The 26,712-nt window shown below is 49.1% G+C and overlaps 1 protein-coding gene across 1 annotated transcript in view; it reads left to right on the forward strand.

The window, feature by feature from the left end:
- POLR1E (RNA polymerase I subunit E) overlaps window positions 1–26,712 on the forward strand; it is a 111,867-nt gene that overhangs the window by 11,128 nt on the left and 74,027 nt on the right. Inside the window, exons 3-4 of the mRNA XM_030194415.1 lie at window positions 10,498–10,574; window positions 25,487–25,572. Of these exons, the coding sequence (XP_030050275.1) occupies window positions 10,498–10,574; window positions 25,487–25,572 (163 nt within the window). The remainder of the gene's footprint in view (window positions 1–10,497; window positions 10,575–25,486; window positions 25,573–26,712) is intronic.

Consider the following 26,712-nt stretch of genomic DNA (forward strand, 5'->3'; position numbering starts at 1 on the left):
GGGGAGGCTCAAATAGCCTTTTCAAAAAAACCTCCAAAAAAAGAGCGCACCCGAGAGAGCAGAGTGCTGAGCTCATGTCTGCTCGTGCAGTAGGGCATGTCTGTGAGCAGCAGTGTCTGTTGTCCCATTCTCCTCCTCCTGTAATGGGTCATCCTGTCCCTTCCTTCGGTGATGGGTCATTTCCAACTTTGCAAATGACCCCGAAGAGGGGGGACCATAGAGCTGCTGCTTCACTTTGCTGTGCTCTGACACGCCAAACACAGCGAAAGTGACAAAGAGGAAGCTAAACAATGTTCAACATATACAAAATGTTTATGAAAATATCCATTGACTCGACACGAGTCATATTTTGGTCACAATGGCCCTCATCAGGAGTCTTCCTTTGGATATTTATTAAACTCACTGATTATCTAATTTCAGCAATGGATTATAATTCACCTTATACGCTAAGAAATCTCTCACAGCCAACGCTCTGGGTTGCATATCAAGGCCTGATCTTCCGCCCAGGGTCCTTGAAGTTTTGGTACATTCTACTCATCTGGACTGATCTATCAGGATGATGAGGATGGTGAAACTTGTTTTCACTTGCTAAATTCCTTTTCTTTAGTCTTGCTAGATCAGTCCATGACCTGCCTGGGAAGATTGTGGCTGGATCTTTCTTCTCTATCAAGTAGTGGCCGAGGGGATACTTCAATCCTTATTGTGACGGTTCTGGGAGAGAAGTTTCCAGTGCTGACTAGGATTGAAGCTCTGTAAGGCTGCTGTAAAATTTCAGAAAGTAATAACCCAAAGAACTAAAGTAGTTTGTACTTTTAAAACATGGCCAAGGCAGGCTACAACACTAGAAATTATTAGTGGTGGATTTTTCATCCTTCTTTCAGGGAAAAAAAAATCTCTAAAATCTGTACAGAAATGTCTAAGGAATTAGTAACCTTCAGCTCCTTGGGTAGACAAGTTAATTTGAGAGACCTCTCATGATGTTCCAGCTGATCGGGGGTGGGATTCCTTTTTGAAAGTTACAGATGACGTCTTGGTGAAGCTTATAAAGACATTTTTAAAAGGTGTTTATGTATTGGATCCAACCCCAGCCTGGATTTGGAAAGATCAGCCAGCCCTCACTGATCTTTAGCCTTACTTAGTAAATCGATTGTTGTGTCAACTAACTTTGGTCATAATTATAATTCCTCTACTGAAAGGTACTAATTTACATTCTACCTGTTGCTCAAACTATAGACCTGTGGCTAAAGTTCCCCCCCCCCCCCCCCCCCTCCCCACCACACACACCTTTTTGTAGCAAAGTTAGTTGAGATGGTGGTTGGGATACAATTAGAAGAATACCTTCTTCAACTTCAGGTTCTTGATCCCGTGCAATTTTCATTCCAACTACAGCACAGAAACGGTTTTGCTAGTATTGATAAATTTTTTTTTTAATTTATTCATATATTTCAATACATCACCACACAGTGTGAATATGTAATCTGCATTATTTACAAGAAGTAACATAAAAATAGGAAAATATCTAAACTGCCTGTTTGTCCACAAGTTAAAAAGAAAATTAAGTTCCAAGAATAAGGAAAAAAATGTTACAAAAAGCACACAAGAGAAAAAACAATGGTCGCTCCCTCTGGTTCAGACCCCAGCCTGCCATTTATGGAGGGCATACTACATTCACAACAACTCTAGCATCTAGAAATTCTTTTAACTGTTTTGGGTCTACAAACTGAAACGGTTTACCCTCAAACATCACATTACAAAAACAAGGAAATCGTAGAACAAAGTTTGCTCCCAAAGTCACCACCCTGGGACTCAGTTCCAGAAAGGCCCTCCGTCTCATCTGTGTAGGTCTTGAGAGATCTGGAAAAATTCTAACTGTTGAGCCCAAAAACAGAGATTCTAAGTGTCTCAAGGAAAGACTTAATACAGCGTTCCTATCAGGCTCCAGCGCAAAAGTAACAAGCAAAGTCAACCTCTGGGTAATTATTTCCAATGAACTTTCCAGGAAGGATGTAAGGTTCATTCCTTCCCCCATTACCGGGGGATTTCCTTCCACCGTTCCAACACTCCTGATGTAGTAAGCCCGTGTAATGGGGGGTAGCGAATCCTTATCCATCCCTAGAATGTCAACCATATATTTCTTGACCATCTCCAGCAGGGAAATTAAAGGCGATTTGGGAAAATTAAGCAGCCTAAGGTTTAATTTTCTAGCCTGATTTTCCAGGTATTCTAACCGTTTATGAAGGAAATTATTATCTTTAACCAAAGCTGCTTCTACAGATCCCATTTCTTGAATTTTCATATCTACGTTCTCCAATTTCAGAGTTTGCTGTGCAGTCATTTGCGCTTGAAGCAGGGCAGCTTCAGAAAGAGTTTTAATATCTGAAACATTCCGTTTTAAAGTAGGTTGCATAGAGGCTTGAATGTTGTACATCATCTCCCATAGTGACTCAAGCGTCACAGTAGCTGGTCTTACCACGCCACTAGCCGTTGGAGGTGAATGAGGCTGATCCTCAACCCGAGCCAACTTGAAAACTGTCTCTAGGAAGTACCTTTAAAGCTGATTGCGGTAGTGGTTCTCAAAGCTGAGATTCGGCTTCTGTTACTGCAGACTTTCCCTCGCACAAATCAGGCTGAACCCCTTCGGTCTCTGTCTCTGTTCAAACTGCGAGAAACTCTCCTCCAGGCTGGGGCGGTGCAATGCGTTCCATGGGGCTCAGGGAAGCCCCGTTTCCACTCTCCATCAACGCAGATGCGCCGAGAGTTGCAGAAGGGGTCGAAGTTCCCTGAGGACCCAGTTGCTGTCTGGGGAACTGCAAGGTCGCTTGCCTCATTGTCGAAGAGGTCCCAGGAACCGAGGGACGTTCCTTTACCTTTCCCCTCCGCTTCCCCATATTCCACGAGGCGACGGAGGCACCAAACAGAGCTTACTAACGAGCAGCCTCCAGGAGCAAACACAGGTGCGTCCATTCACAGCGCCATCTTGGCAAGACCAGTGTTGATAAATTTTAAGATGTAATCTAAATAAAGGCATACAGCAGGCTTTATGCAATTGGATACGTCAGCTGCTTTTGACTTGGTCAGTCATGAAGTACTTGTAGTTGGACTAAGTGCATTTGGTATATGGGTGAAGTTTTGAGGTGGTTCATGGGTTTTCTACAACATAGCCATACAGGTTACATGGAACAAGCATATATCAGAACCATGGAGTCCCTCAGGGCTCCCCTCTTTCCCTGGTTTATTTAATATATATCTAAGGTGGCATACTATTCTTATGCAGATGATATTTTGATCGTGTTCCCAGTAAAAGGAACTATACAGGAAACATTTGATTTTATGGCTAGGGTATTTGAAGAAATCCATACTTGGATGCTTCTAAATGGTTTGCAACTCAACCCAGATAAAACTAATATTTTATGGGTAGGAGGAAATAAGGTAGATATGCCAGAAAATTAAGATTTTAGGAGTCACAGATTCAAACTTAAAAACCTGGCGCCATATTTAAATGATAAAGCTTTGTAAAGTTGTAATTAGTATTTAAAATAAAACTATTTTTAGACACTTCCCAGCTAAAAACAATTCTACTGTCTATTCTCCGAGGACAAGCAGGCTGCTTGTTCTCACTGATGGGTGACGTCCAATCGGAAACTTCACTAGCAAAGGCCTTTGCTAGTCCTCGCGCGGCCATGCGCACCGCGCATGCGCGGCAGTCTTCCCGCCCGAACCGGCTCGTGTTCGTCAGTCTTCTTTTGTCCGCGCTCGGTACGGTCATGTTTGCGCCGTTCGTGCCCCTTAAGTTGACCCTCGCGCGTCTTGACTTTTCGCTTTTGGAAAAAAAAAAAAGGATTTCGGAGAAGGGCCTTTCGGTCTTTTTCCCTTTCCCGTATTTCTAGTTTTTGGCCCCGTTAAGTTTTCTTTCGTTTTCGGGGTAGGCCTTTTTGAGGCCTCGGGTCGAGTTTTTTTCTCCCCCTCTTTTTGGTGCCTTACCGCAATTACGAGTTTTGATTTCGCCGGCGTGATTTTTCTGCCCATGTCATTGAAGTCTCCCAGCGGCTTCAAGAAGTGCACCCAGTGCGCCCGGGTAATCTCGCTCACTGATAGGCACGGGTCGTGTCTTCAGTGTCTGGGGGCTGGGCACCGCCTGTAGTCTTTGCGCCCTTTTACAGAAAAGGACTCAGGTAGCGAGATTGGCCCAGTGGAACGTTTTGTTCTCGGGCTCTTCGTCGGCATCGGCACCGGGAGTATCGAGTGCGTCGACAGCGACAGCGTCAAGACCTCTGCCCTCGGCCGCGACTGTATCGATTGCATCGAGGCATCGACCCTCTGCATCGTCGGGGCCGAGACATCGGAAGGCGGCGTCGGTGGTACCGGGACCTCCACTAGTGCTGATGTCGTCGGACGGTGGTGCTTCGACTGGAGTGCAGGTGAGGACTGTCCATTCCCCTGCTGGTGGCTGTGAGCCTTTGGGTGGGTCTCCCCCTACCCTGAGGGCTCCTGTGGTACAGCCCCCCTGAGACCGACCTTCCTCGGCCCCGAGGAAGCGACGGCTGGATTCTACGTCCTCCTCGTCGGTACCGGGAAGCTCCGGTGACATGCTTCGTTTGAAAAAGTCAAAGAAGCATCGACACCGGTCTCCTTCCCGCGTCGGTACCGAGAGCTCTGGGTCGCCGAGGGAGTCGGCACCCAGTAGGCATCGGCACCGGGAGGACCGCTCACCCTCTGTTCAGGAGGTGTTGATTCGCTCCACCTTGGACAGCCCGGAACAGCCTCCACGCCCGGAACAGACTCTGACTTCGACACCTGCATCGGCTTCCATGTCTTTCTCCACAGCCGCCCTGCACGAGAGTCTCCGGGCCGTTCTCCCAGAGATCCTGGGAGAGCTGTTGCGCCCTTCCCCTCCGGTACCGGGGGTGCTTGCGCCACCGGTACCGTCGAGTGAGGCGCCAGCTGGCCCCTTGCCCGGGGTGAGGTCTCCGACATCGGTGCCGCTTGCGGTACCGACTGCGGTCGCCTCCCAGGAAGGCTCCCCGACGACGTTGGCGGAGGGAGCTTCGCCGGTGCGGGCGAGGGAGTCTACCTCTCGACACTCCCACCGTGGCCGTGTTTCCACGGAGTCGAGCCGGGCACGGCTTCAGACACAGGTTCATGAACTTGTGTCTGATACCGATGGTGAGGCCTCGTGGGAGGAGGAGGAGGACATCAGATATTTCTCTGACGAGGAGTCTGATGGCCTTCCTTCTGATCCCACTCCCTCCCCTGAAAGGCAGCTTTCTCCTCCCGAGAGTCTGTCTTTTGCGGCCTTTGTCTGGGAGATGTCTACGGCCATCCCCTTCCCGGTGGTTGTGGAGGACGAGCCCAGGGCTGAAATGTTTGAGCTCCTGGACTATCCTTCTCCACCTAAGGAAGCGTCCACTGTTCCCTTGCACCATGTCCTTAAAAAGACATTGCTGGCGAACTGGACCAAGCCTCTAAGTAATCCCCACATTCCCAAGAAGATCGAGTCCCAGTACCGGATCCATGGGGACCCAGAGCTGATGCGCACTCAGTTGCCTCACGACTCTGGAGTTGTGGATTTGGCCCTAAAGAAGGCTAAGAGTTCTAGGAAGCATGCTTCGGCGCCCCCGGGCAAGGACTCTAGAACCTTAGACTCCTTTGGGAGGAAGGCCTACCATTCTTGTATGCTCGTGGCCAAAATCCAGTCTTACCAGCTCTACACGAGCATACACATGCGGAATAATGTGCGGCAGTTGGCGGGCTTGGTGGACAAGCTCCCTCCTGAGCAAGCCAAGCCATTTCAAGAGGTGGTCAGGCAGCTGAAGGCGTGCAGAAAATTCCTGGCCAGAGGGGTGTATGACACCTTTGATGTTGCGTCCAGGGCCGCTGCTCAAGGTGTGGTGATGCGCAGACTCTCATGGCTGCGTGCCTCCGACCTGGAGAATAGGATCCAGCAGCAGATTGCGGACTCGCCTTGCCGTGCGGATAATATTTTTGGAGAGCAGGTAGAACAGGTGGTAGAGCAGCTCCACCAGCGGGATACCGCTTTCGACAGGTTCTCCCGCCGGCAGCCTTCAGCTTCTACCTCCACAGGTAGACGTTTTTATGGGGGAAGGAAGACTGTTCCCTACTCTTCTGGTAAGCGTAGGTACAATCCTCCTTCTCGACAGCCTGCGGCCCAGGCTAAGCCCCAGCGCGCTCGCTCTCGTCAGCAGCGTGAGCCTCAGCAAGGCCCCTCGGCTCCCCAGCAAAAGCAAGGGACGAGCTTTTGACTGGCTCCAGCAGAGCATAGCCGACATCAACTTGTCAGTGCCGGGCGATCTGCCGGTCGGAGGGAGGTTGAAAGTTTTTCACCAAAGGTGGCCTCTCATAACCTCCGATCAGTGGGTTCTTCAAATAGTCCGGCAAGGATACACCCTCAATTTGGCCTCCAAACCTCCAAATTGTCCACTGGGAGCTCAGTCTTACAGCTTCCAGCACAAGCAGGTACTTGCAGAGGAACTCTCCGCCCTTCTCAGCGCCAATGCGGTTGAGCCCGTGCCATCCGGGCAAGAAGGGCTGGGATTCTATTCCAGGTACTTCCTTGTGGAAAAGAAAACAGGGGGGATGCGTCCCATCCTAGACCTAAGGGCCCTGTGCAAATATCTGGTCAAGGAAAAGTTCAGGATGCTTTCCCTGGGCACCCTTCTCTTCATGATTCAGGAAAACGATTGGCTATGCTCTCTGGACTTGAAGGACGCCTACACACACATCCCGATACTGCCAGCTCACAGACAGAATCTGCGATTTCAGCTGGGCACACGTCACTTCAAGTACTATGTGCTACCCTTTGGGCTCGCCTCTGCGCCCAGAGTGTTCACGAAGTGCTTGGCTGTAGTAGCAGCGGCGCTTCGCAGGCTGGGGGTGCATGTGTTCCCATATCTCGATGATTGGCTGGTGAAGAACACATCCAGGCAGGAGCTCTGCAGTCCAAGCAGATGACTATTCGCCTCCTGGAGCTACTGGGGTTTGTGATAAATTACCCAAAGTCCCATCTTCTCCCAGTACAGAGACTCGAATTCATAGGAGCTCTGCTGGATTCTCGGACGGCTCGGGCCTATCTCCCAGAGACGAGAGCCAACAACTTGTTGTCCCTCGTCTCGCGGGTGCGAGCGTCCCAGCAGATCACAGCTCGGCAGATGTTGAGATTGTTGGGCCACATGGCCTCCACAGTTCATGTGACTCCCATGGCCCGCCTTCACATGCGATCTGCTCAATGGACCCTAGCTTCCGCCTATCCACGAGTTTTCTCAAATCCCTGTATTGGTGGACGATTTGGTCCAATTTGACTCTGGGACGCCCTTTCCAAATTCCTCAGCCACAAAAAGTACTGACTACGGATTCGTCTCTCCTGGGGTGGGGAGCTCATGTCGATGGGCTTCACACCCAGGGAAGCTGGTCCCTCCAGGAACGCGATCTGCAGATCAATCTCCTGGAGTTACGAGCTTTCAGAGATCGGCTGTCCCACCTAATTATCCAAATTCAGACAGACAACCAGGTTGCCATGTATTACATCAACAAGCAGGGGGGCACCGGATCTCGCCCCCTGTGTCAGGAAGCCGTCAGCATGTGGCTCTGGGCTCGCCGTCACGGCATGGTGCTCCAAGCCACTTATCTGGCAGGCGTAAACAACAGTCTGGCCGACAGATTGAGCAGTATTATGCAACCTCACGAGTGGTCGCTCAATTCCCGTGTAGTGCGACAGATCTTCCAGTTGTGGGGTACCCCCTTGGTAGATCTCTTTGCATCTCGAGCCAACCACAAAGTCCCTCAGTTCTGTTCCAGGCTTCAGGCCCACGGCAGACTGGCATCGGATGCCTTCCTCCTGGACTGGGGGGAGGGTCTGCTGTATGCTTATCCTCCCATACCTCTGGTGGGGAAGACTTTGTTGAAACTCAAGCAAGACCGAGGCACCATGATTCTGATTGCTCCTTTTTGGCCGCGTCAGATCTGGTTCCCTCTTCTTCTGGAGTTGTCCTCCGAAGAACCGTGGAGATTGGAGTGTTTTCCGACTCTCATCACACAGGATGAAGGGGCGCTTCTGCATCCCAACCTCCAGTCTCTGGCTCTCACGGCCTGGATGTTGAGAGCGTAGACTTTGCCTCTTTGGGTCTGTCAGAGGGTGTCTCCTGCATCTTGCTTGCTTCCAGGAAAGATTCCGCTAAGAGGAGTTACTTCTTTCTATGGAGGAGGTTTGCCGTCTGGTGTGACAGCAAGGCCCTAGATCCTCGCTCTTGTCCTACACAGACCCTGCTTGAATACCTTCTGCACTTGTCTGAGTCTGGTCTCAAGACCAACTCTGTAAGGGTTCACTTTAGTGCAATCAGTGCATACCATTACCGTGTGGAAGGTAAGCCGATCTCAGGACAGCCTTTAGTTGTTCGCTTCATGAGAGGTTTGCTTTTGTCAAAGCCCCCTGTCAAACCTCCTACAGTGTCATGGGATCTCATTGTCGTTCTCACCCAGCTGATGAAACCTCCTTTTGAGCTACTGAACTCCTGCCATCTGAAGTACTTGACCTGGAAGGTCATTTTCTTGGTGGCAGTTACTTCAGCTCGTAGAGTCAGTGAGCTTCAGGCCCTGGTAGCCCAGGCCCCTTACACCAAATTTCATCATAACAGAGTAGTCCTCCGCACTCACCCTAAGTTCTTGCCAAAGGTTGTGTCGGAGTTCCATCTGAACCAGTCAATTGTCTTGCCAACATTCTTTCCCCGTCCTCATTCCTGCCCTGCTGAACGTCAGCTGCACACATTGGACTGCAAGAGAGCATTGGCCTTCTATCTGGAGCGGACACAGCCCAACAGACAGTCCGCCCAATTGTTTGTTTCTTTTGATCCCAACAGAAGGGGAGTGGCTGTGGGGAAACGCACCATATCCAATTGGCTAGCAGATTGCATTTCCTTCACTTACGACCAGGCTGGGCTGGCTCTTGAGGGTCATGTCATGGCTCATAATGTTAGAGCCATGGCAGCGTCGGTAGCCCACTTGAAGTCAGCCACTATTGAAGAGATTTGCAAAGCTGCGACGTGGTCATCTGTCCACACTTTCACATCTCATTACTGCCTGCAGCAGGATACCCGACGCGACAGTCGGTTTGGGCAGTCAGTGCTTCAGAATCTGTTCGGGGTTTAGGATCCAACTCCACCCCCCTAGGCCCATGTTTTATTCTGTTCCAGGCTACACTCTCAGTTAGTTGGAAAAATTGTTAGGTCAATCTCAGTTATGTCCTCGCCGTTGCGAGGCCCAATTGACCATGTTTGTTGTTTTGAGTTAGCCTGGGGGCTAGGGATACCCCATCAGTGAGAACAAGCAGCCTGCTTGTCCTCGGAGAAAGCGAATGCTACATACCTGTAGAAGGTATTCTCCGAGGACAGCAGGCTGATTGTTCTCACAAACCCGCCCGCCTCCCCTTTGGAGTTGTGTCTTCCCTTGTCTTTATCATGCTACATATGGGACTGACGAACACGAGCTGGTTCGGGTGGGAAGACGGCCGCGCATGGGCGCGCGAGGACTAGCAAAGGCCTTTGCTAGTGAAGTTTCCGATTGGAGGGGCTGCCGTGGACGTCACCCATCAGTGAGAACAATCAGCCTGCTGTCCTCGGAGAATACCTTCTACAGGTATGTAGCATTCGCTCTATTGTAAGTCAGTTAGATTACTGTAATATCGTGCTGCTGGGTTCAGATTTGCAAATTCATAGACTACAAATAGTACAGAATGCAGCAGCAGCAGCAAAACTGGTTTTGGGGGGTAAATCTACAGATTATGCGATTTCATTTCTTAGAAAGTTGCATTGGCTCCTGATAAGGGCTAGAATTCATTTTAAACTTTACTGTGTTTAAAAATTTGAAACTTTAAGATCTATTGTAGGTTATGGTCCCAAGCTTTGGAAGAAACTTCAAGTAACTTGAGAGAGAAATGATTATATTTTCAGATGCTCTTCAAAAACCTAGTTTATTTACTGAGGGGATATATATATATATTTTTTTAAATTTTCTATGTATTTCTGGGATGTTAGCCCACTTCTTTCAAGCTGGGTGCTCTGGCAACTCAGAGGTGTGCTTATTGCAGCGTACATGCCCCTTGTGTGCTGGAACAAAGAGCAGCACTGTTTTACTAGACCATTGTTGCTCCCCAGGCCACATCTGGCCCTTCCTCTGGCCTAGGCTGCAGAATAGGGGCTTATTATCAGTTCTTACCCTTTTCCTTTTTGTATAATTTGCATCCACTTAAATCCTCACAACCCCTGCCTTGGGAAACAAGAATGTATAATCTGTGAGATATAGATGTATAGAACTGATGTATTTGAATCTGATCAAATCGTTAGAAAGCATCTAACACCACATTTTTGGAAGGCCTTGCATTTTCCACACTAAGCTCTTTACAGAAAGATAATGTTTGTGCCTCCATGTACACACACATGCACAGGTAATTCTTTCCAGTAGAGCTGAAAAGTCTTTTGTTTCTTTCAGGCTGCAGAAACGGATAGACTATGTTATGTTGGGAATAATTTTGGACCTGGTTCCCTGAAATGCAATTCTTTATGCAGGTAAGAAACGCAAACTATAGAGACTAGTAAGCATAGGAGTCAATTTTTCAAAATTAAAGGTGCTAAACCCAATGGAAATTATCTCTCCCTAGACAGAGTTAAGGAGCTGGTTCAAAGCTAGTAAGGACCGTAGAGTCAGTGGCGTTCCTAGGGGCGCTGACACCCGGGGTGGATCGCCAATGCACCCCGCCCCCCGGGTGCAGCGCGACCCCCTGGTGAAAGACCCCCCCCCCCGGTGCACGCTGCTGGGGGGGGGGGGGTGCTGCGCACCTGTCGGCTCTTCGTTTCCATGCTCCCTGTGCCCCGGAACAGGAAGTAACCAGTTCCGGGGCAGAGGGAGCATGAAAACGAAGAGCCGACAGGCGCGCGGCACCCCCCCCAGCGGCGTGCACCCAGGACAGACCGCCCCCACCGCCCCCCCCTTGGTACACCACTACGTAGAGTTTGTCACAAGGAGTGACTCAGGCTGCACATACTGCAGTAGGACATGTTTATTCACTCCTACCCTATATGAGATGATATTTAACCATCTCTCTGACCTCATGGGCAGCTTTCTTTGAGTTGGTCACCTTTGCTTTCTGGCTCTTCTTGCTCTCTTGCCTATCTACATGTTCTATCCTTGCTTTGCCCTTCACTATCAATTAAAATCAATCCATGATCACCTAAACTTCAGGAAATCACTAAAAACCAACCTCTTCAAAAAGGCTTACCCCACCGACCCACCGTAAATCCCCAAACCCAGCAACACAACCAATGATCGTAATGGACAACATACAACCTCTATTCCCTTCGACCCTCATGATGCCTGATGCATATCTACCTCATCCGACCACATTATAACCTTGTATTTGTTTTCAACCAACTTGGCGATCGCTTTGACGGCACTATGTAAGCCACATTGAGCCTGCAAATAGGTGGGAAAATGTGGGGTACAAATGTAACAAAAAGGGATGGAATAGCTCCAGGAATTTTCTGCCATTAGTACTGTACAACTAAAAATGTTAGTATGTTGCTGAAAATAACTTTTAGTTCCCATATATGAAAACCCCTTTAAGGAAATCGGTAGTTTAACCAGTAATTTGGTGTTGGCTAATATATTAGAAAATATAATAAGGGGCTAAGCTTGATGTTAAATGGAGAGAGCAGGGTCAAATTTGAGTCTAAGAATTTCATTATGTTTGAGATAACATAAAAAAAATTGCTCCAGGCAGTGAATAATCAGAAGATATTCAATAAAATTACAAACCAATGTATAAAATAAATACACAACATACAATTAAAAAAAAAGTAAATTCATCTCGTAACAGTCATATTACAGTAAGGTGCTAACATTCCAATCAAATTGTTTCATTTTTTTTTAAATCAAACTTATTGAACTCCAACCTTGAGAGATTAGCTTTTTGGCTGTCTCAGCATAGGATGGTCTTGAATCCTTCCAAATGTAAAGCAACCTGGATTTTCCACTATCTCCTATTCCCAGCAGTTGATTTTCAGTACTCAGCTCCTCTGTTTCCTCTGTGATTGTATAACTTTCTTTTGTCCTCCTCCTCCTTATTGTGTTAGTTGCACTCTGTGAAGCGTAACTTCAGTCGGACTTCCTCTTGTCTTTGGCTTGATATTGAGTAGACTTGATTACTGTAACTCTTACTTCAGTATGCCATCCTTTTTCCATCTGCAGCTGGAAGAGAGAGATTCCAGAGCAAGACAAGTCACTTAACCCTCCATTGTCCCATGTAAGCCGCATTGAGCCTGCCATGAGTGGGAAAGCGCGGGGTACAAATGTAACAAAACAAAAAAAAAAGACAAACCAACAGAAGAAAAAAAAAAGCACAAAGGACCTTCAGAAATGGGTTGGCGTAGAAATGCATCTTTATTAAGGGATCTGATACTGCCCATGTTTTGGTAAGATGCCTGTGTCGGTGGTCTTAATAAAGATCCATCTCTACGCCAACTCATTTCTGAAGGCCTTTTGTGCCTTTTTTTTTTCTTTTGTTGGATCCTTTTCCATCCACCATTTACAACTTATCCATAAGAACATAAGAGTAGCTATACTGGGTCAGACCAGTGGTCCATCTAGCCAAGTATCCTGTTTCCAACAGTGGCCAAGCCAGGTCACAAGTACCTGGCAGAAACACAAATCGTGGCAACACTCCGTTACCAGTCCCAGGACAAGCAATTGCTTGCTTCTCCATGTCTGTCTCAATAGCAGACTGGACTTTTCCTCCAGGGACTTGTCCAAACCTGTTTTTAAACCCAGGTACGCTAACTGCTGTTACTACATCTTCCGGCAAAGAGTTACTATTCATTGAATGAAAAAATATTTCCTCCTGTTTGTTTTAAAAGTATTTCCATGTAACTTCCATGAGTGTCCCCTAGGCTTTGTACTTTGGAACGAGTAAAAAAACAGATTTATAACTACTCGTTCTACACCACTCAGTTAAATTTCTTGATGTGGTTACAAGTTTGACCATCTCTCTTCCATTCTCCCAGAAGCTTCAATGGCTTCACATTTCCTCTCAGATTCTTTAAGGCTCTTTAGCTCACAAAGTTCTAGGATCCCTTATTTTCTCTCTGACTCTCTTTCTTTTCCATTATCTCTTCATGTCTGATCTGCTTTCAGTATGGTAATATAGTGACACTCTCACCAGTATCTGCCATCATCTAGAGTGTACCAGACAGATATGCTTTTCCTGTTGTGGCTGTTATTGGAACTCTCTTCCACCCATGCAAGTAGTGAACCAAATCATATGTTGAAAATCTACCTTGTTTTGCTTGCGTTTGGTGAGTCTTAAACTTACACAGAGAAATTGAATTTGTGATCTGGACTCTGGTTAATAGTTCTAATCTTTTCTCTCCTCCCCACCCCTTTCCATTACGTAGTAACATAGTAGATGATGACACCTGTACAGTCCACCCAGTCTGCTCAACAAGATAAATTCCATATCACAAGGTATGATACATTACATGTGCACACTTGATCTTGATTTGTCCCTGACATTTTCAGGGCACAGAACGTAGAACGCTGCCCGACACTGGCCTTGTTCTTCAGTTACTGAAGCTAAACCTGTCCTGAAAAATCCTGGAGAAGGACCGCGGTCGGTGGCAGTGGGTATTTCTGGGAATGGAGTAGATATTCCGCTATTCACGAAAGAAATTTATAAACGGCTTGAAAATCTGAAGGTGGACAAAGCTATGGGACCGGATGGAATACATCCAAGGGTACTGAGGGAGCTCAGAAGTACTGGCAGGACCTCTTAAGGATTTATTTAATAGATCTTTAGAGATGGGAGAGGTACTGAGGGATTGGAGACAAGCTGATGTTCCTCTTCACAAAAGTGGAGACAGGGAAGAAGTGGGAAACTACAGGACAGTATGACTCGCGTCTGTGGTAGGAAAAATAATGGAATCGCTGCTAAAGGAAAGGATAGTTGACTTTCTAGAAATCGATGGGTTACAAGATCCAAGGCAACAAGACTTTACCAAAGGAAACTCCTGACAAATGAATCAGACTATGCTTGGAACAACCTTCCTGAACCCTTACGCCAAGCCCCCTCCCTGCCCGTCTTCAAGTCTTTGCTTAAAGCCCACCTCTTCAATGCTGCGTTCGGCACCTAACCCTTACCGTTCAGTGAATCCAGACTGCCCCAATTTGACTGCCCCTATCGGACCGACCGTTCACTTGTCTATTAGATTGTAAGCTCTTTGAGCAGGGACTGTCTCTCTTTGTTAAATTGTACAGCGCTGCGTAACCCTAGTAGCGCTCTAGAAATGTTAAGTAGTAGTAGTAGTAGTAGACTACTTTGGGCGCATAAGTACATAGTATTGCCATACTGGGAAAGACCAAAGGTCCATCAAGCCCAGCATCCTGTTTCCAACAGTGGCCAATCCAGGTCACAAATACCTGACAAGATCCCAAAAAAGTACAAAACATTTTATACTGCTTATCCCAGAAATAGTGGATGTTCCCCAACTCCATTTAATAATGGTCTATGGACTTTTCCTTTAGGAAGCCGTCCAAACCTTTTTAAAACTCCGCTAAGCTATCCGCCTTTACCACATTCTCTGGCAACGAATTCCAGAGTTTAATTACACATTGAAGAAATTGAAAGGGGGCAGACTCGGGAATAATGCCAGGAAGTGTTTTTTTTTTTTCACTGAGAAGGTGGTAGATACCTGGAATGCCCTCCCCTTCTTACAACAATACTCTATCCTCTGCCTTAGACACTCTTGCACCTTTGATGACCCGCCCTGTAAGGCGTACAAAACCCCAACCTTGGCTGACTTCTAATATCCGCTACCTACGTTCCTGTACCCGCTCCGCCGAACGCCTCTGGCGGAAATCTCGGGCCCTTGCTGATTTCTTACACTTTAAGTTCATGCTGACCTCCTTCCAATCTGCTCTTTTACGTGCCAAACAGGATTATTATATCCAACTGACCAACTCTCTTGGCTCTAATCCTCGACTTCTCTTCACCACATTGAACTCTCTCCTCAAGGTGCCCCCTCCCCCAACTCCCCCTTCATTATCTCCTCAGACCCTTGCTGAATTCTTTCACAACAAGGTTCAAAAGATAAACCTTGCTTTCTCTACCTCACCACCTCTCCCTCCACTAGTCCGTTCCCCTCTCTCTCCTTCCCCTCATTCCCTTTCCTCCTTTCCTGAAGTTACTATTGAGGAAATTACACTTCTCCTTTCTTCCTCAAAATGTACCACCTGTTTCTCCGAGGACAAGCAGGCTGCTTGTTCTCACGACTGGGTGACGTCCGCGGCAGCCCCCACCAACCGGAAAGAAGCTTCGCGGGACGGTCGGCACGCAGGGCACGCCCACCGCGCATGCGCGGCCGTCTTCCCGCCCGTGCGCGACCGCTCCCGCCAGTTCCTTTTTTTTCCGCGCCTGGAGAGAGTCGTGTTTTGCGCTCTCTCTGTTCAGCCGCCGGATCGTTCGATCGCGTATACGCTGATCGTGCTTTTTTCTAACTTTGTTTTTCGGTTTTAGTTACCGTCCGGTTTCCTTTGAAAAAAAAAAAAAAAAAACCCTGCGCGTGTGGGACACGCGCTCCCTTTTTTCCCTCGCTTCCAGCGGGGACGCCACATTGCGGCCTAGTGGCCGCTCGGTCGTTTGTTTTTCGTGGTGTGATTTTAGCCACCATTGACGACTTTGACTTCGCCGACGCGATTTTTCCGTCGATGTCCTCGAAGGTCCCGAGTGGATTTAAAAAGTGTGGTCGCTGCGGCCGGCCGATCTCGCAGACCGACACCCACGCTTGGTGCCTCCAGTGCCTCGGGCCGGAGCACAATCTCAAGTCGTGTTCTTTGTGTCTCGGTCTCCGGAAACGGACCCAGGTTGCGAGGCAAGTTCTGCGGGACCGTCTTTTTGGAACTTGCGCCGGCCCCTCGACGTCGACCTCGAAGGCATCGGTATCGACGCCCGGCCCTTCGGTACCGGTATCGATGCCCGAGACATCGGCACCGATGGCAGCGACCCCAGGAGAACAGGTCCCGTCGGCCCGCCGGTCTTCCGGTGAGAGTGGGGGTGAGAGGCCGCGTGGGCAGTCGGCCCCGGTCACGCCCTCAGCTCGTGGGCCGCGGGACCGAACCCTGTCTGACCCGGTACCTCGAGACCGAGGGGGATCGACCTCCTCCTCCTCCATGCCCTCCGGCGCCGGTGACGTGCATCGGAAGAAAGACAAGAAGCGTCGTCACCGGTCGCCTTCGGTGCATCCCGATGTCGGAGAGGAGACGACGCCGAAGCGTCATCGTCGTGAGGAGAGGTCTCCGTCGGTTGTGGAGGTACCGACGCGTCGGGGTTCCGGCACCTCGGTGCCGTCTCCTGGCCCCCAGCAGCTTCCGGCACCGACACCCTTACCGGCCCCACCGCCTTTCCCGGCAGCGGGCCTGGACGAGTGCCTCAGAGCCATCCTTCCGGGGATCCTGGAAGGGCTGATGCGCCAGGCTGTGCCGGCGCCGGGGGTGCTTGCGCCCTCGGCGCCGATGACTGTGGCGCCGGTGAGCTCTAGCCCGGCGCCGGGGCTGTCGACACCGCCGCCGCTTGCGGTGCCGGTCTCGACCGCCACGCAGGTGGAGTCCCCGTCGACGTCGATGGAGGGAGCCCCGTCCCCGCCGGCGCGGGAGTCCACCGCTCGACGACACCGAGACCTCGGTGCCTCGACGTCGAGCCGGGCCCGGTACAGGACTCAGCTACATGAGCTAATGTCCGATACCGAGGATGAGGACTCGTGGGGGGAAGAGGAGGACCCTAGATATTTCTCCTCAGAGGAGTCTACGGGCCTTCCCTCGGACCCCACGCCTTCACCGGAGAGGAAGCTCTCACCTCCTGAGAGTCTCTCCTTTGCCTCCTTTGTGCGGGATATGTCTATCAGCATTCCCTTCCCCGTGGTCTCTGTGGAAGAGCCGAGGGCCGAGATGCTCGAGGTCCTCGACTATCCATCACCACCTAGAGAGTCCTCCACGGTGCCGCTGCACAATGTCCTGAAGGAGACGCTGCTCCGGAACTGGGTGCGACCATTAACTAACCCCACCATTCCCAAGAAAGCAGAGTCCCAGTACAGGATCCACTCTGACCCAGAGCTCATGCGGCCCCAATTGCCCCATGACTCAGCGGTCGTGGATTCTGCTCTCAAGAGGGCACGGAGTTCGAGGGATACCGCCTCGGCGCCCCCGGGGCGGGAGTCTCGCACTCTGGACTCGTTTGGGAGGAAGGCCTACCAATCCTCCATGCTCGTGACCCGCATCCAGTCATACCTGCTCTATATGAGCATTCACATGCGGACCTATGTGCAACAACTGGCGGACCTGGTCGAGAAGCTCCCGCCGGAGCAGTCCAGGCCTTATCAGGAGGTGGTCAGGCAGCTGAAGGCGTGCAGAAAGTTCCTGTCCAGGGGTATTTTTGACACCTGTGACGTGGCATCTCGTGCTGCGGCCCAAGGTATAGTGATGCGCAGGCTCTCATGGCTGCGTGCCTCTGACCTGGACAACCGCACCCAGCAGAGACTGGCTGACGTCCCTTGCCGGGGGGATAACATTTTTGGTGAGAAGGTCGAGCAGATGGTGGACCAACTGCATCAGCGGGAAACCGCTCTCGACAAGCTCTCCCACCGGGCGCCTTCAGCATCCACCTCAGCAGGTGGACGTTTTTCCCGGGCCCGGCAGGCTGCACCCTATTCTTTTGCAAAGCGTAGGTACAACCAGCCGGCCCGAAGGCCTCGTCAGGCACAGGGACAGCCCCAGCGCGCTCGTTCCCGTCAACAGCGTGCGCCTAAGCAGCCCCCTGCGCCTCCACAGCAAAAGCCAGGGACGGGCTTTTGACTGGATCCACGGGAACATAGCCGCCCTCAAAGTGTCCGTACCGGACGATCTGCCGGTCGGGGGGAGGTTAAAATTTTTTCACCAAAGGTGGCCTCTCATAACCTCCGACCAGTGGGTTCTCCAAATAGTGCGGTGCGGATACGCCCTGAATTTGGCCTCCCTGCCTCCAAATTGTCCTCCGGGAGCTCAATCCTTCAGCTCCCATCACAAGCAGGTACTTGCAGAGGAACTCTCCGCCCTTCTCAGCGCCAATGCGGTCGAGCCCGTACCACCCGGGCAGGAAGGGCAGGGATTCTATTCCAGGTACTTCCTTGTGGAAAAGAAAACAGGGGGGATGCGTCCCATCCTAGACCTGAGAGGCCTGAACAAATTCCTGGTCAAAGAAAAGTTCAGGATGCTTTCCTTGGGCACCCTTCTGCCAATGATTCAGAAAAACGATTGGCTATGTTCCCTGGATTTAAAGGATGCATATACTCACATCCCGATACTGCCAGCTCACAGACAGTATCTCAGATTCCGCCTGGGCGCACGGCACTTTCAGTATTGTGTGCTGCCCTTTGGGCTCGCCTCCGCCCCACGAGTGTTTACAAAGTGCCTCGTGGTGGTGGCGGCGTACCTACGCAGGCTGGGAGTGCACGTGTTCCCATATCTCGACGATTGGCTGGTCAAGAACACCTCGGAGGCAGGAGCCCTCCGGTCCATGCAGTGCACTATTCAACTTCTGGAGCTGCTGGGGTTTGTGATAAATTACCCAAAGTCCCATCTCCAGCCATCCCAGTCTCTGGAATTCATAGGAGCGCTGCTGAATACCCAGACGGCTCAGGCCTACCTTCCCGAAGCGCGGGCCACCAATCTCCTGGCCCTGGCTTCGCAGACCAGAGCGTCTCAGCAGGTCACAGCTCGGCAGATGTTGAGACTTCTGGGTCATATGGCCTCCACAGTTCATGTGACTCCCATGGCTCGTCTTCACATGAGATCTGCTCAATGGACCCTAGCTTCCCAGTGGTTCCAAGCCACCGGGAATCTAGAAGATGTCATCCGCCTCTCCACCAGTTGCCGCACTTCACTGCTCTGGTGGACCATCCGGACCAATTTGACCCTGGGACGTCCATTCCAAATTCCGCAGCCTTCGAAAGTGCTGACGACGGATGCATCTCGCCTGGGGTGGGGAGCTCACGTCGATGGGCTTCACACCCAGGGTCTGTGGTCCCTCCAGGAAAAGGATCTACAGATCAACCTCCTGGAGCTCCGAGCGATCTGGAACGCACTGAAGGCTTTCAGAGATCGGCTGTCCTACCAAATTATCCAAATTCGGACAGACAATCAGGTTGCAATGTATTACGTCAACAAGCAGGGGGGCACCGGATCTCGCCCCCTGTGTCAGGAAGCCGTCGGGATGTGGCGTTGGGCGTGCCGGTTCGGCATGCTCCTCCAAGCCACATACCTGGCAGGCGTAAACAACAGTCTGGCCGACAGACTGAGCAGAGTCATGCAACCGCACGAGTGGTCGCTCCATTCCAGAGTGGTACGCAAGATCTTCCGAGAGTGGGGCACCCCCTCGGTGGATCTTTTCGCCTCTCAGACCAACCACAAGCTGCCTCTGTTCTGTTCCAGACTTCAGACACACGGCAGGCTAGCGTCAGATGCCTTTCTCCTTCATTGGGGGACCGGCCTCATGTATGCTTATCCTCCCATACCTTTGGTGGGGAAGACCTTACTGAAGCTCAAGCAAGACCGCGGCACCATGATTCTGATAGCGCCCTTTTGGCCCCGTCAGATCTGGTTCCCTCTTCTTCTGGAGTTGTCCTCAGAAGAACCGTGGAGATTGGAGTGTTTTCCGACTCTCATTTCGCAGAACGACGGAGCGTTGCTGCACCCCAACCTTCAATCCCTGGCTCTCACGGCCTGGATGTTGAGGGCGTAGACTTCGCTGCGTTGGGTCTGTCTGAGGGTGTCTCCCGGGTCTTGCTTGCCTCTAGGAAGGATTCCACTAAAAAGAGTTACTTTTTCAAGTGGAGGAGGTTTGTCGTTTGGTGTGAGAGCAAGGCCCTAGAACCTCGTTCTTGCCCTGCACAGAACCTGCTTGAATACCTTCTGCACTTATCAGAGTCTGGCCTCAAGACCAACTCAGTAAGGAATCACCTTAGTGCGATTAGTGCTTACCATTATCGTGTGGAAGGTAAAGCCATCTCTGGAGAGCCTTTAGTCGTTCGATTCATGAGAGGCTTGCTTTTGTCAAAGCCCCCTATCAAGCCTCCTACTGTGTCATGGGATCTCAACGTCGTCCTCACCCAGCTGATGAAACCTCCTTTTGAGCCACTGAATACCTGCCATCTGAAGTACTTGACCTGGAAGGTCATTTTCTTGGTGGCAGTTACTTCAGCTCGTAGGGTCAGTGAGCTTCAAGCCCTAGTAGCTCATGCTCCATATACCAAATTTCATCACAACAGAGTAGTGCTCCGCACCCACCCAAAGTTCCTGCCGAAGGTGGTGTCGGAGTTCCATCTTAACCAGTCAATTGTCTTGCCAACATTCTTCCCCAGGCCGCATACCCGCCCTGCTGAACGTCAGTTGCACACATTGGACTGCAAGAGAGCATTGGCCTTCTATCTGGAGCGGACACAGCCCAACAGACAGTCCGCCCAATTGTTTATTTCTTTCGACCCTAACAGGCTAGGGGTCGCTGTCGGGAAACGCACCATCTCCAATTGGCTAGCAGATTGCATTTCCTTCACTTACGCCCAGGCTGGGCTGACTCTTGAGGGTCATGTCACGGCTCATAGTGTCAGAGCCATGGCAGCGTCGGTGGCCCACTTGAAGTCAGCCACTATTGAAGAGATCTGCAAGGCTGCGACGTGGTCATCTGTCCACACATTCACATCTCATTACTGCCTCCAGCAGGATACCCGACGCGACAGTCGGTTCGGGCAGTCGGTGCTGCAGAATCTGTTTGGGGTGTAAATCCAACTCCACCCTCCAGGACCCGAATTTATTCTGGTCAGGCTGCACTCTCAGTTAGTTGTTCTTCGTAGGTCAATTTCTGTTGTACCCTCGCCGTTGCGAGGTTCAATTGACCTGGGTTATTGTTTTGAGTGAGCCTGAGAGCTAGGGATACCCCAGTCGTGAGAACAAGCAGCCTGCTTGTCCTCGGAGAAAGTGAATGATACATACCTGTAGCAGGTGTTCTCCGAGGACAGCAGGCTGATTGTTCTCACCTACCCTCCCTCCTCCCCTTTGGAGTTGTGTGTTTCATCTTTTGCTAGTCATTCAACTGGCGGGAGCGGTCGCGAACGGGCGGGAAGACGGCCGCGCATGCGCGGTGGGCGTGCCCTGCGTGCCGACCGTCCCGCGAAGCTTCTTTCCGGTTGGTGGGGGCTGCCGCGGACGTCACCCAGTCGTGAGAACAATCAGCCTGCTGTCCTCGGAGAACACCTGCTACAGGTATGTATCATTCACTTCCTCTGATCCCATTCCCACCCACCTTCTTAATGCCATCTCTTCTACTCTTATTCCTTTTATCTGTCACATTCTCAACCTCTCACTTTCCACTGCAACTGTCCCTGCTGCCTTTAAACATGCTGTGGTCACACCTCTCCTTAAGAAGCCTTCACTTGACCCTACTTGTCCCTCTAATTACCGACCCATCTCCCTCCTTCCTTTTCTCTCCAAATTACTTGAGCGTGCTGTTCACCGCCGCTGCCTTGATTTTCTCTCCTCACATGCTATTCTTGACCCATTACAATCTGGTTTTCGCCCTCTCCACTCAACCGAAACTGTGCTTACTAAAGTCTCCAATGACCTATTACTGGCTAAATCTAGAGGTCAATATTCCATCCTCATTCTTCTTGATCTTTCCGCTGCTTTTGACACTGTCGATCACAGCATACTTCTCGATACCCTGTCCTCACTTGGATTCCAGGGCTCTGTCCTTTCCTGGTTCTCTTCCTACCTCTCCCTCCGCACCTTTAGTGTTCACTCTGGTGGATCCTCTTCTACTTCTATCCCTCTGCCTGTCGGCGTACCTCAGGGTTCTGTTCTTGGTCCCCTCCTCTTTTCTATCTACACTTCTTCCCTTGGTTCATTAATCTCATCCCATGGCTTTTCCTACCATCTCTATGCTGATGATTCCCAAATCTACCTTTCTACCCCTGATATCTCACCTTGCATCCAAACCAAAGTTTCAGCGTGCTTGTCTGACATTGCTGCCTGGATGTCTCAACGCCACCTGAAATTAAATATGACCAAAACCGAGCTTCTCATTTCCCCCCCCCCAAACCCACCTCCCCGCTCCCCCCGTTTTCTATTTCTGTTGATGGCTCTCTCATTCTCCCTGTCTCCTCAGCTCGAAACCTTGGGGTCATCTTTGACTCTTCTCTCTCCTTCTCTGCTCATATCCAGCAGACCGCCAAGACCTGTCGTTTCTTTCTTTACAACATCCGTAAAATCCGCCCCTTTCTTTCCGAGCACTCTACCAAAACCCTCATCCACACCCTTGTCACCTCTCGTCTAGACTACTGCAATCTGCTTCTTGCTGGCCTCCCACTTAGTCACCTCTCCCCTCTCCAGTCGGTTCAAAACTCTGCTGCCCGTCTCATCTTCCGCCAGGGTCGCTTTACTCATACTACCCCTCTCCTCAAGACCCTTCACTGGCTCCCTATCCGTTTTCGCATCCTGTTCAAACTTCTTCTACTAACCTATAAATGTACTCACTCTGCTGCTCCCCAGTATCTCTCCACACTCGTCCTTCCCTACACCCCTTCCCGTGCACTCCGCTCCATGGATAAATCCTTCTTATCTGTTCCCTTCTCCACTACTGCCAACTCCAGACTTCGCGCCTTCTGTCTCGCTGCACCCTACGCCTGGAATAAACTTCCTGAGCCCCTACGTCTTGCCCCATCCTTGGCCACCTTTAAATCTAGACTGAAAGCCCACCTCTTTAACATTGCTTTTGACTCGTAACCACTTGTAACCACTCGCCTCCACCTACCCTCCTCTCTTCCTTCCCGTCCACATTAATTGATTTGATTTGCTTACTTTATTTATTTTTTGTCTATTAGATTGTAAGCTCTTTGAGCAGGGACTGTCTTTCTTCTATGTTTGTGCAGCGCTGCGTATGCCTTGTAGCGCTATAGAAATGCTAAATAGTAGTAGTAGTAGTAGTAGTAGGTGGTGGAGATGAAAACAGTAACGGAATTAAAAAATGTGTGGGACAAACAAAGGAATCTTATTTGGAAGGATTGGGTCCAAAGAAGCTTAGGGGAGGTTATGTAGGAAAACCGGTGCTGGGCTGACTTCTTCGGAGGCTGAGTAGATTTGGATGGGCTGGAGTGGAGCTTTTCAGGTGCTTTGACAACAAGTTCAGAAATTTTAGAACAAGGCTAGTGCTGGACAGACTTCTACGGTCTATGCCCTTAAAAATGGCAAGGATAGATCAAGAACATGTATACATATGATGCATCACTTCATACCGTATGTAATGAGTTTATATTGCTGGGCAGACTGGATGGGTTGTATAGGTGTTTATCTGCCGCTGTCTACTATGTTATTTCCTGGCATAATCAGGGCATAGACTGTAGAAGTCTGGCCAGCACTGGCTTCACTTCCCAATTACCGGTGTTGCCATCTAATCGCTGCTGAGCTTGTTTGGTTCCATGCCTTCTGTTCAGGATTCCTTTGTGTTTTTCCCACGCATTTATTCCGTTACAGTTTTCATCTTCACCACTTCCCGTGGGAGGGCATTCTAGGTATCTACTACCCTCTCTGCGAAAAAGTACTTCCTGATATTATTCCTTAGTCGTGTGTCCTCCCCCCCCCCCCCCCCCCCTGTAAACTCAATTCATGTCCTCTAGTTCTGCCACCTTCCCATCTCTGGAAAAGGTTTGTTTATTAATACTTTCCAAATATTTGAATGTCTGTATCTTATCGCCCCTGTCTCTCCTTTCCTCCAGGGTATACATGTTCAGGTCATCAAGTTTCTCCTTGTATGTCTTGTGGCGCAAACCTCATACCATTTTCTTTGCTTTTCTCTGAACCGCTTCAAATCTTTTTACGTCCTTAGTAAATTACAGCCTCCAAAAGTGAACACAATACTAAGAGGGGCCTCGCCAACAACTTGTACAGGGGCCTCAATACCACCTTTTTTCTGCTGGTTATACCCCTCTCTATGCAGCCTAGTGTCCTTCTGGCCATGGCCACTGCCTTGTTGCATTGTTTTATCACCTTGAGATCCTCTGATACCATCACCTCAAGGCCCCTCTCCTGAGCTGTGCTTATTAATCTCTCTCCTCCTATCTAGTACATATATACTTTGGATTTCTGCTCCCCAAGTGCATCACTCTGCACTTGGCATTAAATTTTAACTGTCTATTCAACAGGGAAAACAATTTGTTCATATAACGTGCTAATAAATAAGCTCTAGTAAAAAAGCACATCGAAAATCTTTAAATCAAATTTAACATTATTCTAATGGTAGACTTTACAAACTACCACGCACAAATAAAATGTGCAGATTTTTATTATAATAATCTCTATACTGACTAACACATCATCATCCTGAACTGTATGGTCATGACCTGAGTGAAACTGTCTCTCTCTACAAGGTAAACATGCTAATAGTCAAATTGACTCTGTCACCTTTTTAACACTGTTTCATCACAATTTCAAAACCCACACCCAAGTCAAGTCATTGGTGAATGAGAACATGGTTCCAACTCAAATGAATCTTCTTTTGAATTCTTATCCCAAGAGCAGTCACTGAAAAGTGCAAAGCCCGATCTTCCACGAGTTCATTTGAATAAACATCCACTCCAGAATATGTAACAATTAAAGTGCCTCCTTGATGTAGCTAGTCACACAGTTCCGAGCACCACTCTTATTTGAACTATATAAACAGTTGGTCAATTATGACTTTTTTTCAAGCACTTCCTTAACTCATGCAGTGTTTCGCATAAAAGCTTCAGAAGTAACTGCTGTTACAAGAACAATATACAATTTTTCAAGTAGGGTGAAAGTAGTCTAACCATTGTATAAGTTGAATACAATGGTTAGACTACTTTCACCCTACTTGAAAAATTGTAAATAGAAATGTGTATCTGTACCTTACAGTTGCGTCCAACCTTCCTAGGCTGCAGCCAGCAAAGTTGTGTATCACTGCTGTTTTACAAAGCTGGCTTGGACAGCGGTCAGTCAGTGCAAACTCTGTGCAAATCATTGTTGTAGACACCACAGCATATCTAAATCCATGGTAAAAATGCTAGTGTTTAGTATAATGCTGGGGCTTTCACACTGTCTGAGGAGGAGGCTTAAGGGTTAGTTTGTTCCTGCTGCTGTCACGTTAGCAGGGATTTCATGCCTGTTCTTTCTCTTTACTGCCTGCATATCCAGTAAGACCTACAATTTTTTTTTCTTGGTTCCACAAAGAGCATAGGAAAAAAATCCTCATGATAAAAGTAGAATAACATGTTTTTAAGTTTAGATTCTAGCATATGCAACTTTTCTTGTGGTAGTTGGCTATAATTCAACAAAGATGGTTTAATGGGCTAAGGAGGACAGAAATATCTTACAGTATTAATGTGATTTCTTTTAGGTACTTTGTTGGAGTATTAGACAAGAAATGTGGAAAAATGCAGGTATATAATAGTGAGCTCTACAACATGCAGCCAGTGTTTCCAGGTAAGGAATAGAGCCACCCCCAGTGTCAATGAGACCTGGAACACTTGTCATGCTCTCTATAGTAGAATGTAACAATTTCCAGCATTCTAGACTTGGGTGACCTCTCTTATATTGGATGCACAGGTGGGTAGATTATGTGTGTGTATATGGATGAGAACAGATATTTGAACTGTCATCTGATAAATAAGTTTGTATTGCATTCTTCTTTTCAAGGAAAAATATAATCACGGGGCTTAAATAGACTCAAAACACCCCTGACCAAGTATATGGTAAATAAATCTAAAAATGATCAAGGTGTCCATCAATCCCAATCCTGGTCCTCCACATCAGCTCTCATCCTATTTGTGCAGGTCACACCATGATGTCTCCAATCTAATTTCTGTTCCTCTCCTCCCCCTTCTTTCCTGCCTTTCTCATGTGCTCTTTGGAATTCCCGCTCTGTCTGTCTGTAACAAACTTTCCTACATTCATGACCTTTTATCTCTCGTACTCTCCATCTGCTTGCCCGAACTGAAACTTGGCTTTGTCCTGAAGATTCTGCTTCATCCGTGGCCCTGTGCCACGGAGGTCATCTTTTCTCCCATACTGCTTGCCCAGTTAGCTGTGGAGGTGGTGTCGGGCTACTACTTTCATCCTCCTCTAGATTTCAACCTCTTCTACTTTACTCGCTGCTTTTCTTCCTTCGAAGTCCACTCCATCCGTCTATTTGCTCCTCTCCCTCTCTGAGTAGCAGTCATTTATCGACCCCCCCCCCCCCCAATGATCCCCCTTTCTTCCTTTCTCACTGACTTTGACATCTTGCTTTCCTTCTTTCTTGAACCTTCATCTCCTTCCCTCATTCTTGGGGATTTTAACTCATGCTGTGATCCCTCTGACTCTTATGCTTCTCAGGATATTAAAGCGAGAAACTATTTCAATCTTCAACTGTGCTCCACTATCCTCACTCACCAGAATGGCCACTGTCTTGACCTTATCTTCTCAAACTGCTCACTCTCCAGTTTCTGCATCTCAACTCTTCTCTCTGTCATCTGATAACTTTCACACTTAAACAAAAACATCAGTGTTGTAGAGCACAATTTTCTCTTTCAGATGATACTGTTCACAAGCTGATTCAGGCAGACCCTTTTTTAATAATTGGCT

Source organism: Microcaecilia unicolor, chromosome 2 (assembly GCF_901765095.1).
Source record: "Microcaecilia unicolor chromosome 2, aMicUni1.1, whole genome shotgun sequence".
NCBI lineage: Eukaryota > Metazoa > Chordata > Amphibia > Gymnophiona > Siphonopidae > Microcaecilia > Microcaecilia unicolor.